Source organism: Gouania willdenowi, chromosome 21 (assembly GCF_900634775.1).
Source record: "Gouania willdenowi chromosome 21, fGouWil2.1, whole genome shotgun sequence".
NCBI lineage: Eukaryota > Metazoa > Chordata > Actinopteri > Blenniiformes > Gobiesocidae > Gouania > Gouania willdenowi.
The window spans coordinates 34225543-34244995 of record NC_041064.1 but is presented as its reverse complement, the minus strand read 5'-3'; the positions used below and the strand labels follow the sequence as shown (position 1 = coordinate 34244995).

Here is a 19453-nt window from a genome sequence, read left to right as displayed (position 1 = left end):
TGCTGAACTTTCTCCATTTGTCGGTCTCAGAGTGAACACATGAACATTGAGGCTGTCAGAGATACTTTTGTAATCTCTTCCATTTGAATGATCGTAGGTCTGCTGAGCTCGTTCATGAAGCAGGGCAGGTTCAACCAACACATCCAATCTTCTACAAATTACAAACATCCAATCTCATCCCATTGATTAGATTCAGATTAGCTGACTCCTGGCTCCAATCAGCTCTTGGACAAGTTATTAAACTAGGATTTTATAATACATACTTATTTCATTCTGCACCATTAATGTTGGTTCATTAAAAACATGAAAACATAATTGTTTGCGCAGCATTAGTTTAATTAGACTGTGTTTGTCTTTTGTTGTGATCTTAAATGAAGATCAGAGGTTAGCGGGTTATGTTCAAACTCTGAGTATGTTCAGGCTCAAATGAGGGAAACTCTGAGTATCTCATTCCTAAAGGTATGTTCTTCTCTGAGTATGTTACCATGGCAACATTGTCCGTGAACTAAACCTGGTCGCTGGCAGGTTTTATCAAAGAAACCCTGGGTTTCTACCTGGCTCCGCCCACCTGAACACCATTTCTGAACACTTTAACGAACCTTAACACTCTTATCTAAAACACATTAGTAACATCACACACCACAGACGTGTTCACATCATTAATAATGTTGTGTTGCTTTACGTTTTTTTTTTTTTTGTGCAAACAGTAGTTTTCTTTCTAACATTGTGGATACAGATCATTAAGTGACAGACACTGAGAGGTTGATCTGCATTAAAACATCTACTGACGTCTGTAGTAAAGTTCTCTGGATACAAACCTGTGGAGAATGTAATGACCGCTTTTCAAAGCGATCGGTCGTGGGTTTGCGTAATGACTCTGGCGACAATATTACATGAAAAATTCATATAATTGATTTGTTATCAAGCAGCAGTCACTGTCTTAATATCCAGTGTAACAGGAGGACTCTCTATGCAGACATCCTATGCTGCTGCCACGTCTCCTCAGACACATTTTATTCATATTATTCACCGCTCGTCACGTCACTGAAGCAATAAAGTGATGAAGGGACCAAAAAGTGTGACTAATTACGGGTGATTTAAACCACTATAGTCACTGAAGGTGAGTTCAGTGTGAACGTACCTTTAGAACAGGCTCATATTCATCAAACACTGGCTTATTTCACCATCAGGGTGAATAAATCACTCTCTTCCGGGTGGTTACCATGGTAGTTTATGTAATCGTCGATCCATTGATGATGGCTTTTTATCGCTCGCGTGCACGTAAGTAACCCAAGGTTTACATACTCAGGGTTGATTGACCCACTTCATACCAGCTGTAATGTACTTCACAGGTACCCAGAGTTTCTTATCGCTGGGTATGTTGACCTAGAGTTTATGGATAGACTCAGAGTTTGTTAACCCTCCTTTATGGAACACCCCTCAGAACACATTTTATGACCAATTTATGCAGAAATCCAAATAATCTCAAAAGATTCACATACTTTTTCTTGAAACTGTAATAATTTATTTGAATTTAATTTGTGTATTTAGAAGGGCTGAGATATTTACAACTGAATTAGTTTGTACTTTAATTGATGTTTTACTTTCACAAATGGCCAAATCCGTCCACATTGGATGCTTCAAAGGGCCGAATTTGGCTCCCGGGCCTTAAGTTTGACACAAGTAGCTTCTATTAATAATTTGGATAATTGTAGAAAATTCTAAGAACTCACGTTTGAAATATTTGAAAAGGAGTTGATGAATGAGTTTATAATCCTTAAACAACCTCCACTAAGCTCTTTGTCAGATATTGTCAGTTATCTGGATCAATGATCCTGATCAAGATACCAGGATCAATCACACTTTAAAGACTTGGAATTAATGTGTGTTCTCATTAATAATAATACAGTAGGTCAGGAAAATGACAATGAAATGTGCAATCAAGATTTAATCCAGATAAAACTGAAATTTCACAAGGATCGGTCAATTGTTATATTTTTTAAATTTCTTCAATGAAAAGAGATAAGATAATATAAATAATAATAATTAAAATGATCCAGAATCAGTATATTCATCTGGATCCCCTCCAAAATGTTGTGGAATCTCACTTGACAAAAGTTCTATTTATGGTTAAAATCCTGTTAAAATATAAAGAACATTTAATGTAATTCTGCTAACAGACAAAGAAGCAAATAAATAAACACTGGTGATAATATTAACTCTTTGGTGGAGATTAAAAAACATAAATAACAATAAAAACATAATTCTGGTGAGGGCTGTGGATATTTAAGAGAGAAACTGGTGCAGTTTTAGTGCAGAACCATGGACATCTCCACCCTTCACTATGTGGTTTTTATTTTCTCACTGACACCGACTCTGCTGCAGATGTGATTATGGGCCGAGCTGCATGATGTGTAACAAAGCTGGAGGACGGTTGGAATCCTGAGTGTTTTACTCTGAAAAAATAAACCTGGGAAAATATCAAATAAAAGGACAGAAATTGGGAGATGAAAAAATGTGTCGTTCTGGCACAACAGACGATGCTCCGTGTCGCTGAGTTAATTAGCAAATCAAAATGTCACCTGTAGCGTCACTAATTGACTAAGCCAGTCACCTGTGTGCAAGACAGCAGACGTTAGCGTTTAAAGGCACGTTTCAAACATCCGTTTCAAACATCTGTCATGAATTCAATTATTCAGCGAAAAAATCTGAAAACACACCAATTGAATTTATTCAATTCATTTGTTTTTAACAATGTATTAATAATGGAAAACTTTAATGTAATAATTTTTTTATTGACTTAAATTTTTTGCATATTCAAAATAAAAGATCAAAAAAAAAAAAAAAAAAAAAATGTTTTCGAGGTAAAATTTTGATTTATTTTTTTCAAACATCATCTACAATGACACCAAAAGTTTTTTTGTTTTTTTTCATAAACATTGTAAATATTAATATTAATATATAATATCTAGCAAGATTTAGAAAGCATATCTTTACTTTACAGTTTACAGTTAATTTTTAATAAATAAAAAGATCTGCATGGATCATTCATGAGAAGATCAATAGACAATACAAAAAATAATTTTTTCCAGTTTTTTCTCTTTGAGGGCTTTAATCTAAATAATCTTTTCATTTCATACATTTGATCTTGAAATTGGACTGGATAAAAAATGTAAAATATTAAAAAAAAAAAATCAAACCATTAAGAGCAGGAAAAAAAATGTTGATTTATGATTTATCACAATTAAATTTCTTGTGAAAATATTAAATTCTGAATATTGTTTTTTCCCCTAATGTCTATGTGTTAATAAATTAACACGACAGTGTAAAGAAATGTCAGTGCATTGTTTTTTGGAACTATGACTCATATATTGTGTATCATCATCATGTGTATGATTCAACTTTGTTTTTGGAGAAAGAAAAATCAATAATTGTAACTATCCAATCAGGGACAAAGGGAAACGGTCCCAGCCCTAATACACATCAGTATCTGAGTTCTCTGAGGACAGTTTGTACCAAGTGAACATTTATCATCACGAGAACGGAGAAAACATGAAGTGTAAACGAGGCCATGGGTTCGTCGGCTGCGGCTCAACCACGCGTGAAATCAAAAATACTCACCACACTGCTTTCTTTTTGCACAAGGGTTACCATGGAAACCAGCCAAGAAGCTACCAGAAGCACTGCTGTCATTCAAAACGCACATCTTCACGCTCCACTGCAGTCTCCTTTTTACCATGAATGCATTATTTAAGTTTGATGAAATTCTCTAAATATATTCCAAACAAGAGCAATGTAGTCATTTATAGTGTGTTTTTCAGTCCTTTTGTGTATTTTTCTTTCAATTTGCTAATTTTGGATGTAGTTATGAGTTGTTTTTTTTGTTTTTTTAAGTAACGTTGTGTAATATTGTTCTCGTTTTGTGTGTTTTTTGTGTCCTTTTGTGCATCTTTGTGGTTTTGTATGTTTTAATAATAATTTTGTGTTTTTGTTGCCATTTTTGGGGTTTTTCTGTCATTTTGTAGGTGTTTGTTGTTTGGTAAATTGTATTATTATTTGCAAATTGTTGATGTTATGTGTAGTTTTTTTTAAAAGTAATTTTGTGTAATATTGTTCTCGTTTTGTGTGTTTGTGGCATCCTTTGGTGTATTTTTTTTGGTTTGTATATTTTCTGAATAATTTTGTGGGCTTTTTTGTTGCCATTTTGTGTATTTTTCTGTCATTTTGTGTGTTTTTGTTGTTTCATATATGTTGCTTATTTTGTTTTCTAATTTTTGGATGTTGTTATGTGTTGGTTTTTAAAGTCATTAATGTGATAGTGTTCTGGTTTTGTGTGTTTTTGGCGTCCTTTTGTGTATTTTTTGTGGTTTTGTATTTTTTAGGAATAATTTTGTGGGTTTTTGTAGTTTGATGTATTTTGTTATTATTTGCTAATTTTTCATATTGTTTTTTGAGTTATTTTGTGTAAAGCAATGTAGGTGAAATAGGGATCATTTCACTCCCACATCAATAACATAACCCGGTTTGCATAATTCCACCTATGCAACATAAACCGTCTCCGCCCCTCTCTCACTCCTCACTCCACTGCCATCCTGGTTCACAGCCTCGTCACTTCCCGGATCCATTTCTGTAAGTCACTCCTTTTCGGTGTCCCTCACAAATCCCTTCATAAACTCCCACCTCTTTAAATCTGCCCACTCTCTGTAAATTCTCATCCCTATTTCATCTACATTCTCTTCTTTGTAATATACTGTATACTGTTGTTAATGTATTGCACTGTTCTTATTATTCTGTTTTTACTCTAAAGTGTCCTTGGTTGGCCTGAAGGGCACTTTTAAATAAAATAAAGTATTATTATTATTATTATTATTATTACTACCTTCGCTAAGAGCGAAGCGCAGAAGAGGCACGAAGGCGAAGTGCAGAGCGGTAAGGTTATGTGTTTGTGTGTGTTAGCAAGATAACTGGAAAAGTGAAACGTTATGAACAGATTTGGATGAAATTTTCAGGAAAATTGATAAATGGGACAAGGAACAGATGATGTTCTGTCTACCAAAAGAAAATATGTAGATATACAGGTGTATATATATCCCATTCATTTTCCCATCCACACGATGGAACATCTTGTTGATGTCATAGGTTCTAAGAAAACACGCTTCGCTGATGATGTCATCAGTGTTCCAATTAGAAAAAGAAGAACAAAAAAGTAACTGGCCCTCACAGAGGAAGGTTCCAATATTTTAACAACTATTTGACTATTGATAATATCATTGTTATTTCAAATGCTAAAGGTATGTTTTGATTATATCATTGAATCTAATAGTGTACATAAAATCAATGTAGGACTACAACATAGGGTGGAAATCACAATGTGGTCCGTGCTCTACCAGTGCGTTTCTAGTCATTATTAATATTGTTCTCATTTTGTATTTTTGAATGTTTTAGAAATCATTTTGTGGGCTTTTGTTGCTATTTTGTGTGTTTTGTATATTTTGGTATTATTTGATATTTTTTATGTTATGTGGTGTTTTTGAAATTCATTTTGTGTATTGTTGTTCTTGCTTTGTGTGTTTTTTGCATCCTTTTGTGTATTTTTGTGATTTTGTATGTTTTAGAAATGTTTTTTTCAGTTTTTATTGCCATTTTTAAGTTTGTTTCATATATTTTGTTATTATTTGCTATTTTTTGATGTTATGTGTTTGTGTATTTCTGTGGTTTGTATGTTTTAGGAATGATTTTGTGGGTTTTCGTTGCCATTTTGTGTATTTTTCTTTCATTTTGTGTGTTTTTGTTGTTTAGCATATTTAGTTTTTGGTTTTTTTTTTTTGCTAATTTCTGATGTCGTTATGTGTTTATGAGCACCATTGACGAGGTTGATAAGTTGTATTCCTGTTGTATGCAACAGGAATACAATGTCTATATTAATTAAGGCTGAAAATAAAGATGATTTTAGAATAAAATGTTGATTTTATGCGAGTTTGACACAAAGCAAACATGATGAATGAAATGAGATAAAACTCTGTGGTGGTGTTTTTACTCTGTCCAACGTGAATGTGAATGTGAGGCCTGTGTTTTAATGATAGTTTGGATCAGTTTTAATCAGTTTTGAGTGCCTCTTATTATCAAGGTCAGAGCAGCTGGATGCACACGGCCTTTGTTTGATTCCTGCTCCGTGTCTGAAGGAGTCGGCTTCATTTAACCAAGACATTCCTGCTAATGGATTCTGAAGGAGCTGTGCTTCCTTTGCAGTGGGAAAAAAACTCTGCTTTCCTGCTTTTCATAGCACGTAAATAACATGAAGTATGGACTTATTATGGATTTATTGATGTGAATTATTGCTTTCAAATCCCAGAGAATTGCAATCTGACACGTGTGCACTAATTCCTGGTACACTGGGAAGGGGTCTCCAGATGCCTTCAAGAATTCATTTTAAACAATTTGAACCCATGCATTTTTGTTTATTTTTACCCTAATTTCTGCAACTACACCAAACTTGCCCTATTTTAACCAAATTTCATCACTATTTCTTGCCATATTGTTGCTCCTTTTAATGCATTTTTGCTACATTACTCCCATTCATCCACTTCTTCATCAAATCTCAATTACTTTTCTCATTTATAAACCATTTTCACCACTTTTCAACTTAATATTGCATATGTAGACCAATTATTGTCACTTTCAAAGTCTTTTCATGATTTTTCATGCTTATTTTTTGCCAATTTAACCACTTTCCCGTTTTCTCATGCCATTATTTGTCAGTTGTAATATTTTGGGTTTTGTTACTATTTTTTAAATAACAATTCAGGTTGTTGTTACATGTCGGGCTCTAACACACCCGTTTATGAAGGCAATTGCTTGTAAATGTGTGATATTTTCCCTGATCATGCATGTGAGGCTATATTCAGTGTCAGATAGAAAAAGAAAAAGAAAATAAGCATAATTAAAAAAAAGTGTATTCCATTTTCTGTCCATTTTCACTGCCATGAAAAACCTGTGGCCCTAAAAGAGTGATTTCCTGTGATGAACTGGTGCTGAGTGCTCTGCCTCTGACTCTACTCCAGATCTGATTTCAGACTTCATCATAAAACTAAATGTTTTACCTTTCCACAAAAATCCCAGCCTGCACGGCGTGAACGATGCTCCTGAATCTGGGCTTCTCCTCTGGACGTCTCTTGGCCACGCCCATTTTGGTGGTGAAGGTGCACGCCAGCCAATCACGCACCTCGTTGGGCACAGACTCCGCCTGCAGGTCGCTGAGCTCGTCCTCGGTGTCCAGCAGACGCCTGCAGAGTGAAAGGTTTTACAGATGTATATTTCGACTGCTGTGTAATAAATGTTTTCTTTTTAGCATAAGGGGAAGAATTAGAGGAGTTGATTTTCATTCATCTTCTTACTTGGTCTCGTCCGTGTAAACAGAATCCAACATGGCGGCAGCGAGCTCCAGGTTCCTGCGGAGCTCCTGCAGATCCACGACCCCACGGTCCATCTGCTCCAGGGCCGCCTTCAGCCTAGAAACACATGATATTAGCCCGTTAGCATGCGTGAGTCTGTAAAAATCCTTTTCATTAGAAATAATTCATTCATTAGGGATGAATGATTTTGGTCTAAAAATGGCACATTCATGAGTTTCCTCAAATTGGTATGAGAGTAGTTGTGTTGATAACATAGCCCCGCCCCTTTACCATTTGACCCTCCTCACAAAGCATTGCTACATGCTAAGCTAGCTAAAACACTGGTTGCTGGTATGGTAACATGGTTTCAAGTGTATTGTAGAGGGATTTGTTTGCAGACTGAACACAAACGCACCATGATTTAGAACAAACAGGAAGTGAACTAAATGTGACGCAGAGTGCATTGTGGGTATGAAGAAGCCCCGCCCACTAAAGTGATATCAAAATAAAAACAATCATGAAGAGCAGAGATGGATAACTTCTATCACTGCAGGGCCACATCAACATTCATCAGCATTTAGAATAATGACCAATCACAGACAATCTCAGCATCCTTTCTATTTGCTCTATACATTATTTATCTCCTCATCATTACTTTGATCTCCTGACACAAACTCATAAGGACACATCAAAACGGATGCCTCAGCAGATGCCTCTGAGGAAGACTGGCAGTTCACACCTGGACAAACGAGCCAGATTTTTATGGGGAAACAAACTGCATTGATCACCAGGTATTGAGGAAGTGTAGTGATAAGCTGAGAAAATATCCTTGATGTTCGTTACTACTTTTGGCTTCTGATGTTACTTAGATTTTTAGGGTTTGAGAATCTCAAACATGTGTCGTAGTAGGGCTGGGTTAGGGAAACGTGTGTCAGGATGTGTTCAAAATGACACGTTCCATACTATACACTACAAACTCAATGAGTATATACTGTCTACTATATACTATAAGTATGATTAGGATGATGAGCGTTCCCACTAAAGTATACTTCCAAGTTTCCCAAGATGCATTTGGAGCCTACAACAACAAAAACCTGAATCACACTGAGGCTAAATATCTCTGTTGAAAAACATTTGAAGTGAGAAAGTGACCAAGTAGAATATCAACATGTGCTCATTTCATTCACAGAAACACATTTCATTCACAAATTTCAGAAATTTTCAGAGATCTGCCATTGTGATACTGACAAAACTACCAGGTAACTTCAAAACAAGAGTTCTGTTTACAAAAGTGTTTAAAACAAATGAAAGACAAGAAGAGATGCATTTATTTTGAAAAAGAGATGTTTGACTTTTAACTTGAAGCAGGTGTCATGTACTGAGTGTGCATCGTACTGAGATTGTATATGCGCATACTGTATAAGCATGCGCATGTGTGAGCATGCCCATATACAGTACCGGAAAATGATTTTTTGCTAAAAAAAATTCATTTTTGTTTTTTCAAAGTGAACACGTTTTATTTGTTTATTAGATTATGTTAGGGTTAGGGTTATAATCTCAGTACGGAGGTAAACTCAGTACTTGACACCAGTCCCAGGTCAATTTTACATTCCGCTCGCAATGCATCATGGGACGGTTAAGTATGACTAGTGTGCCCACTGTGCAGCCTTAAAGGGCCCATGTAATGCTAAATGGACGTTTCTGTGCTTTAAACATCATAAAGTGTTATTAGGACTTCATACACATCCACAAAGTGTTTTTTTCATTGATTCCCTCAATCATTAGTTAGAGGGTGATTTGCTCCTTTCTTACTACAGGGTGAACCCAAACACCTCGCTACAATTTGATGACGCGTTCCCACTTTGATGAAGAATTTGACGCAGCGCTGAGCTGGAGAAGCCACGCCTCCAGGAAGCTCTCTGCCGTGATTGATATGTAAACAGACACGCCCACGAAGGTGAGCATTTCAGCATCCTTCACACAGTGCTATGTATGTATTTTCTACAGTCTATGTATGTACAGGTGATCGCCCCGCCCCCACGCTCTGTCTGTGTTTATAAAGCAGCATGAGCTCAACTACGGAATGGATGGGAGGAGGGTGGGCCGTCCCCTGGCCCTATGTCACCGTGCAGGGGGGAGGAAGTCAGTGTCCCGTCTATAGACACGCCCACAATCAGCCAAACAGGAAAGTTTGGGGAAAATAAACCTCAAATACTGTTTTTGAGGTTCTTAGAACAAATGGAGATGGTGAAAAATAACATGATATGGGACCTTTAAAAATGTCGTCATATAGTGTACATTCAGGTATTTCTTGTATGCTCAGTCTTTCCATACTATCTAATGTGAACGCACTACATACTCATTTTGTTAGTACGTTATATGACATTTACAACATGAGTCCGTCTGTGGCTCAGTGCGTGGGTTCAAAGACTGTCCTGGTGAACAAATGATGACGGCATCTGACTTTGTTGAAGTTTATCACTCAGTGAACTATTCTCCAGACGATTAGACTGAAATGTCAGCGTCTGGTATTTAGATTATTTTTGTCGTTCCAGTGACTTTTGCTTTTCGATTTCAGTCAGAGTCGCATCAGTTGGTGTTATCACACAAACTTTTTTTTTTTTTACTGTTTTCTATCATAAAGAAATGTCCTTGGTTTTTTAAAAGGATGTCGATACAGATTGAGCTTTCAAACTATCTCCACTTTTCCTTTTTTCCACCGTTTAGTTTTCCATAGTGTTATAAAATCCCTCCTGGGATTTAATGGTGAATAATATCGTTCCTTTGTCCTTGCTTTTTCTGCAGCTCGTCCTGCTTTACATTCCTCACTTCCTGGGCCTTTTGTGTTCTTTATAAAGGCCACCAGAAAAATAGAATCATATTGATGGGTCACTAAAGTCATGATTACAGGATAATTATAAAGCTAATACAAGATTAAAAAAAAAGAAAGTTATCATTACAGAAAAGAACTTGACATTTTGAGATAAAATTCACAGTTGCGAGATACGTAAATGTTGAGACAAAAAGCCATAATTCCAAGAAAAAAAGTAATATGAAAGATTATAGTTACGTAATTATAAGTCATAATTACTCAACAAAAATGTATGATTATGACAATTTTTAAAAAGTCATCATTGCATATTTAACAGATGAAACAAAATAAATATATTATTAAATGGAAAAATCTGAAGACCCACAAAATATTATAGCTACTGCACAGCAATGGTCGGGGTCAGGCAATTTTAGACAAAATTTGGCAAATTCTGAGCAACAAACAGAGTGTAGGAGGATTTATTAATTTTTCATTCTATAGTGAATTTCACGGCAGTTGAGGGTTGAATTCACAATTTCTGGCACAAGAGACAATGGTCTATGTAACTGAGTTATTTAATTTATAATTAATAATTTGTTCAAAACTCCTTATGTCTCATTATAGGAATTACACAGATCTAATGATTATTCAATGAGTCAAACACATAATTAATCTACAGTGTTTTCACGATGGAACATCCTCTGTTACTGAGTTAATTATGACCTGTAGCTTCAATAATAGACTAAAATAGTCACCTCTGTGCAAGACAGCAGCTGTTAACGTTTAAAGGCAGACTTAAAACGGCTGTCAAAAAACATGGAGATGTTGGAAACAATGAATTATTGGCTCCATAAGTGTACAACGGATTTAAAAATTACATTTTTGCATTGACTCCAATTATTCACGAGAGCAAAATTCAAAATGTTGTAAAAATAAAATTATTGAATTAAACAATGCAGTTTTTAAGATTAAATTCTGACATTTTCCAGACATCCTCTACAATGACTCGAACATTTTGTAAATTGTTTTAATTAACATTAACAATCTGTTAAACAAGATTTGTTCCCGTTAAAAGAGTTTTTTCTCCCCACTGTAGCTGATGCTTGTTCATGAGGATTTTATTCTGAACAATTATATATTTTGATAAGCACTACGAAATGGCTATTGTTGAACTGAATTGATGAACATGCAAGTATGTGTTCACATCACCATTTCAAGTCAAACATTTTGAATGGCCAAAATGATTATCACAATTATTTTTGATCAATATTGTAATCCCGATTATAATCACAATTATTTATCATGTTAGGGGGAAACATTTGTTTTTATTACACTACTTTTTAAACAAACATGTGTGCAGTTTACAGTGCAAAATTAAGCTTTAAATAACAAACACTAAAAACAATCTTCTTATCTATAAGCAAGGAACCTCTGTGTGTGTGTGTGTGTGTGTGTGTGTGTGTGTGTGTGTGTGTGTGTGTGTGTGTGTGTGTGTGTGTGTGTGTGTGTGTGTGTGTGTGTGTGTGTGTGTGTGTGTGTGAGTGTGTGTGTGTGTGTGTGTGTGTCTCAAATATTTCTGCGAATCAGGCTCAAACTGAAACTTTCAACATGGCCGCTGCTTGGTTCATGGGTGTGCTATGTCGAATTTGTTTGGACTGCAATGATACCGTTCATAAAGCTACAGCTTTGCAGAACAGCTCAATGTTGACAGGTAGTCATGGTAACTCAGGATGTGTAATTCAGAATTCAATTGGCATTAGGAATTTAGTGTTTACAATGTAGATTCATTTGTTGATAAATCAAAAATCTGCAGGGATAGTTTGTATAGGACAGTCTGAAGATGAGCTGTAGAGAGCTTGGTGTCAATTAAGCAAAAATTGTGAGAGGAGAATATTAATATTTTTGACGGACTTCATAATTTTCAAATGGTTTAAATGTTAAAAAAAAAAAAAGTTCATTCATTAATGAGGCTATATTTTAGTAAAAGTTGCAAATCTGTAGTACAAATGGTAGATTTGTTATGAATTCAAACATGTTGACCTTCAGAGGCTCCAGCCTTTATATGAAGGGTAGAAAGACCTGGTTTTGCTCAGAATAACAATCGTGATTTCTGACACGTTCAGTTAGTGTGAAGCAAGCAGAGGAAATGTGAGGCGCAGACAATCATTTCTTTTCTAAGAGCTGAGCCGTGTTTCTGGCTTGATTTAATAGAAGGAGCGTTTGACGAGCAGATCAAAGTCACTGTGGTGAGACCTGAAGGCAGTTGGAGTAACGAGATGCTGCAAAGCCAGAATAAAAAATACAACAACCCATTACACTTGTTCCCTGCATCTGAAAATCACGTTCAAACAGATCATCCACCTTTATCAATGATGCTATATGTCTATACTAAAATAACTCTCCTTAAACTTTGTTGACAGACGGATAAAGAATAGATCAGTTCCTGTCAAAGGAAAGTAACACAAACTACAATCAAATAAACCCTTAAAGACATTAGACATGCTGGAAAGATGAAAACTGCAATAAATGATGTTTCTTTCACTGAAAAACAGGTTGGCCAGATATTGATTTACAAAAAAAAGGTCGACCTTGGCAACGTTTCTTGATCTGCCTTTTAACGGCAAAATACAAAATAATAAATAAACAAGTTTTTATTGTCAGTAAGGTTTAAAAAATGATTTCTGTCTTTATAACAAAGACAAAAACCATAATAATCGTAAATCAGTGGTGACTCAAAGGTCCGTGTACCCTTTGTTCTTTGGTTATTCTGTTTTAAAACCAAATCAATATAACAAATAAACAGTGTGGTTATTTTGTTTTACTGACTTAAAACTGAAACAGAAATACAGAAAAACCAAAAGCCAGAGAAGCAGCGTTTTTCTGTTTTTTTTTTTTTTTTTAAACTTGTTCTATTTGAGTGACGGGGAAATTAGAGCGAGAACTGAAGACCACTGCACCTGGTTTCCCTCCCCAGGTCCTGGACCAGGTCTCCTCACACAATAGGACTGTTTAGGGTTTATTTCAGCAGTTTTCTGGTCCTGCTCATGTTTTCATTCAGTCTGTGGATGTTTTAGCTCACGCTTGTCTTTTATTTTGCACATTATAAATACCGCTAACAGCAGCCGTCAATCCACATGGAAGTTGATCTCTCAAGAATGAGGAGCACCAGTAGAATCATTACACCACCCCTGGTTCCACATATCATGTGCATGTTTTACATAACAATCATTTTTTTGGTTTTGATTTATTCATGTATTAATATTGTTTCAATTCATCATTATGCGTTGCTTCTTCAGGAGCAAAGTCTGCCCAGTCACCAGTTTATCTGGATACTATATGGACCATAACACTGTTCAGTAAAGTTGGCAGATATTCACAAATCTGAACTTCCAGCATCAATAACTCTTTAACAAAACATCATCGATACACAAATTACGCCTCTGTCATCAGTGTGAGGTGGACAATATGATACAAGATCATTTTTTATCAAACGCAGCAGAATAAAAGTCCGTCTGTGGGTCGTTCTGTGTGGTGAGATTAAAACATGAAGCTCCCATCCTAGTTTTCCCATAAATATCCAAATATCACACAAACAGAACCAGAATTAATTTTAAAACAGAAAACGCTTCTTGTTTGGTTTTTGGTTTTTCCATTTTCCTGTTTCTGGTTCTAAATTAATAAAAGAAAAAACAATCTTTTTTTTCTATTTTTTAATTTGGAATTTTAAAGGAAATAACCAAAGAACGAAGGGTACACGGATTCTCAAGTCAATCCCCTTTATTATGCATTACAACAGTCTGTCCTAGAAATAATGAGAATGAGAAACATTGCCTTCTAGACATTAAAACTATAACACAAAAACTCAAGGTTTAGAGAACCATAAATAATCATACACTTCGATAATTAAAATTCATTCAATTAAATTAATCTCTCTCTTTCTCTTGGACTTTGCTCCTCCTCCTCTTTTCCTCGTGTGTGACAGATTCGTCAGAACAAAGCGGCATCTTTAATGATTCTGTCAAGTGAGCAATATTACCGTAATGACTGGTGGAATGTCTCTGATAAAGCAAATATTTGTAGAGTTGGTGTGTGTGTGTGTGTGTGTGTGTGTGTGTGTGTGTGTGTGTGTGTGTCTCATATCAGGTTGAAATGTGTGTCTCACACCCAATGTGTGAGACTTCTTTGTTAGTATATCAGTGTGAGAGCGGCTCAGATGCCCCTCCCCCTCCCCCGGTCTAACCCTCCGTCCGGTGTAACCCGCGTTGATTCCGCTGTGATTTCAAAATAAAATTAAAATAATCGCTTTGAAATGTAATCACCAAATAACTAATAATAAAATAATAGATGCACACCATGGGGCCAATGCGCAAGCTGTTCAAAAATAATTTTCAGGTGGAACAGACACAGAGTCGCCCCACACACACACACACACACAGACTGACGTTCCTTGCTTTAATAGAGAGATGTCCCCGGACAATTTTATGATGAATCTTTGCTTTCCACCGACTGCAGATGGTGAATGTGCTTCTTCCTCTGAGACTGAGAAGTAACCTCGTACCAACAACAATCCCACATGTTTAGGTTAGCTTAGCATGTAACGACCGGTCCCACATGTTTGGGTTAGCTTAGCACGGGGGCCACATTTAGTCTAATTTTGTATAAATGCAAAAATGACTCCAAAACACAAAAAATGACAGAAAAACACACAAAACAAGAGCAAAACAGTGTGAAATGACAACAAAAATACACACAATGATCGATAAATATACAAAATGACAACAAAGATGACTCCAAAAACACAATACGACAACATAAATGCACAAAATAATTTGTAAAACCCCCAATACAACAACAAAAATAAGCAAAATGATTCTAAAGACACACTAAATTACAACAAAAATTGACAAATCGGAGGAAAATAATGCAAAAACACACAAATGAAAAAAAAACAAAATCACAAAATGAACCCAAAAACAGAAAACAACAACAATCCCACGCAAAACAAGAAAAAAATACACAAAAACAACAAAAATAAAGAAAATAAATCCAAAAAATGCACAAACTGACAACAAAAATTCAGAACATGACCAAAAATGCACAAAACAATAACAAAAAAAACCCCTAATGAATAAAAACTCAAAAACTAACAACAAAAGGCAAAAAACAGTGTCCTTTGTCCTCCTTGTTAAAATGCCAAGATTGCCCATTATTCTAAATGATGACATAAATCTTGATAATGAGATATAATCACAGTTTTATGGCCCAGCTGTGGTAAATGTTGCCCATCCCTGATGTGTAGACGTGTGGACGGAGAGAATGACCCAAAGGATTTACTCTCCCACTGTTAAGAACGAACACATTCACACCGTATTTAAGTGTATAATTGACCTTTATTGTGACTATTTCTCTACTTTACTACCACGAATATTATCAATACTTGTCTGTTGTGACCCTGCAGAGTGAATGCAGACTTCAGACACCTGAGTGACTGATCCCTGTGCTTTGCACCTCCACAGCTGCGGTCCCGCTCTCACATGACAACCAGAACAGTAAAATGTGTTGGTCCAGATGGAGCCGCCACACTCTGCCTGCTGTCAATCAGCCCACGCCCACGCTGAGCTGCCACAGAATAAACATGTTTTCTCACAGACGTTTCCACGTTCACACCAGTTTAAAAAGCCAAATGTCTGTCTATGAGTTGTTTTTTTATATTTTTCCACTTTCTATTTATATATCAACATAACACAACTTAGAGTTTGAAGCGGGTGTTGAAGAGAGATGTCCAACAAGACGTGGCATAAGTTAGATATAAAAGTTTACAATGAACTGAAATTAAAATAATAAGGACAAACTTATTACACATTTGCTTCAGTCTGACATATTTGATGTTTTTTTTTTATAACTAGGGTTGCCAGATTAGGAGGTTTCTAACACTTTGGTCACTTTGAAACTTAAAGAGCGACTAAACCCTAAAACCACTTTTTCTGCTGAATACAAATGTATTTGGGTATGAAGTAGTGCTGTTGATTGATCCTGGTCCAACTCTCAACATTTTAGTCAAAGTTTTTCAATTTAGTGTATTTTGTTGTAAAATGAGAGTGACTGCCCTCTATGGGTTGAAACCATTCTATTACAATATATTTTTGCTATTGGCTGAGAACAAGATCATGTGACATTTTGGGACTATCTTGTGTCACAAACAAGCCCCGCCCCTTTTATAAAAACTACCTGTGGGCTCTACAATCTGTGGTGAGTAGGTTGGATTGAGAGAAGACCAGTGACGTGCCGTCAGGGTAGGCAAGGTAGGCAGTGCCTACCCAAGGGTGAATTGATATTTTGATTATTTGTTTTAATTATAATATAATTATAAATTATTTATTTTTCCATTTCCAATAGCCTACAGTACCTATAAGTTTGAAAGTGTCCACATTTTGTGCGTTTCATAGCCCAAATTACTAAACAGCGCTATTTCCTGAAACAGCTGCACAGATTTTTTTTTTTTTTTTTTTCACTCCGCTATAAGGCAGAGGGAGGCCACGCCCCCTCCCAAAGGCACTTTGCTCTTCTGCCTCTGTTCCCACTGCGTGTTTTTACGTGTTTGTGCATGCGCAGTCAGGTCCCCAAGATGATAACCGCGCTATGCCGCACTATGCTAAATGCTATACGTAAGTTCACAGTGCATTAGTGAATTGATATCACGTGACCGCAGCTGCTACATTCTCTAGCTAGTGGGCGGGATAACACTACAGGCAGGATGATAGCGCCAGTGATGATAGAGAAACTTTTTTTGAGGAAAAACGACAGCTTTTAAAAGGTTGTAGACCAACACCTGAGCTACCAGACCTTCAGCAAAGGAAAGGTCAGAACATTGTTGGTATTTTCTACAGTGAATGGTATAAAAGGAAGGATTGGCTTTGTGGATGCTCCTCACTGAGGCTGTTCTGAGTTGTTGTCATTTTCTCTGTGTTTCCAACACAAACAACAGATGTGCTGCCGTGTCATGAGATATATCTTGTTGGGAGAGTATGGAGGCTATATTAAATAATTGTTTATGTTTCTTTAATGGTGTTTATGATGTTGATTTTGTTATATGGCTAAACACTTGTTCATGTGGATCTTGTTGGGTTTTTTTCTTTCTTATTATGAATTTTATATATTGATAAGCGCATTGAGATGACTTTGTTGGAAATTGCTTTATACAAATAAAGTTGATTTGAATTCAATTAACACTTGACAGCAGAAACATTGGTGGTCTCGATTTGCAACGTGCCTACCCAGCCCTAGTGGTCACGGCACGTCACTGGAGAAGAGTGAATAGAGAGGAATAGTGAGTAATGAGTAGCTTTTTAGCATCGCATAGTTCCCAAGATTTATGCTATCGCTTTTATGATTTTGTAACTTTTAAACTTTTTGACTTATTAAATTTTTTTATATCACTATTGTAGCCACAGCTGCCCCAGGGCAGCTGTGGCTACAATAGTGGTTTACCACCACTAAGTGTGGAGTGAAAGAATAATGCCTTAATTCTGTAAAGCGACTTTGAGTCCAAAAAAGCGCCATATAAAATGTATGTATTTTTATTATTAATGCTATTGCTAGGCTAATGCCAATGCTAAACAAATGTTAATGCTAGGCTAATGCTAATGCTAGGATTTTGCTAACACTAGGCTAAAGCTATGCTAATGCTAACACTAGGTTAATGCAAACGTTCGGCTAATGCTAGCTAATGCTAAGCTAATGCAGTGCGATGCAGGCCAACACCTGCATCCTCACTTGCATTTACTTCAGGAAATGCAAATATTCTAGTTGGTTGTTTGTGTTCAAGTGATATTATTGGCCCATTAAGTTAAGAAAAGATGCAGTAAAAATATTTTATTCTGTGACATTTTTGTCTCTCTCTTACTGCTGGAACAACAGATGGCCTTTGTTCTGGGACCTGATGATTTCCAAATTAAGCATGGGCGGAGCTTATACATTTCCATTCTAGACAATTTATCAGTTTCCACCGCATGCGACTCCAGAATGAGTCCAATAGTCTGGTGCCCTTCGCAAAACAAATACACAGAGGTTATATGTTTGACAGATGACTGAGCATAAATTTAGCAAAGATCAGCTCGTGCAGGACAGAACTTTCAGTTCATTTAAAAAAAATAAAATACTCTGTGTTCAAGGCGGTTCGTATTTCCATCCATTTTCTGACCCGTTAGCTCCTTTTCAGGGTGCATAGCGGGGGTCTGCTGGGGCCTATCTCCAGCTATCTTCAGGCGCCAGGTGGGGCTACACCCTGGACAGGGCATCAGTGGATCATATTTCACATATAAATATTGAACTTATCCATGGTTAAATCACAATAATCTGCACAAAAGAGGAAGATCTCTAGGACATGACACAGTGAACTGTTTGTAAGGCTTTGTGATTCTGTTTTTATTGACGACAACTCGCTTTATTGTGCGATTACGAGTGACACATGTGAAGTGAAGCGGAACCATAAACAACTTAATATCTGACTTAAAAAATGTATTTCCATTTCTGTTTTCTGAAGCTTTTTGGCACAGATTGTAAACTATGTTTGGTTATATCCTGTAGTTTTGACTACTGCACTTTTACATTTGTTTTTTTTATGTAGGTGATTAGTTAAATTTAGTTTTTAAGTTTTAATTTATTTATGAAATATGTTACTCTCATTATTAAACATAATTTAACATAGACCCTAAACAACCTCAAACTAATTTTAAAAGCTGGTAGTTAAAAATGATCCATTAATTGAACAATTTATTATCTGATTTGTCGATTAATCGCTTCAATAACCAATGACTGGTTGACTATCAAAACAGCCGTTATTTGCAACTCTAACGTAACCATGCAGACACGCACTGCATTTACCAAAGTGACTACGGAGGCATCTCGTCTCAATGTGTGTGCAACAGCTGAAGTCATTCTAAGACGAATATTAAAAAAAAGCTTTTTCTCCTACCGCTCCTCCTGGGATGCAGGATTGTGGCGTTTATTGCATTTCAATGTTGTAAAGGTCGAAATAATGTCGGCTAAAATTCGCAGAATATCAGATTTAGGAGCACTTATGAAAGTTTCCTGGGTCAGATTTGAAATAATTGTATTTGTGCTCTTCAAACTGTCTTCAGAGTTCGGATACAAATTTTGTATTAGAAAAAAAAAAAAGAAATCAGGTTTGGGAAGCATTTGCTTAATTATCCTAAAACACAAAGACAAAAGCACATTCAAGCAATCTGTG

General features: G+C 36.1%; 1 protein-coding gene across 1 annotated transcript in view; it reads right to left on the bottom strand.

Moving 5' to 3' along the window:
• Nucleotides 1–19453, bottom strand: part of pde1a (phosphodiesterase 1A, calmodulin-dependent) — a 73965-nt gene that overhangs the window by 23147 nt on the left and 31365 nt on the right. The window contains exons 3-4 of the mRNA XM_028436926.1: nucleotides 7395–7508; nucleotides 7101–7283 (exon numbers count right to left, since the gene is read on the bottom strand). Of these exons, the coding sequence (XP_028292727.1) occupies nucleotides 7101–7283; nucleotides 7395–7508 (297 nt within the window). The remainder of the gene's footprint in view (nucleotides 1–7100; nucleotides 7284–7394; nucleotides 7509–19453) is intronic.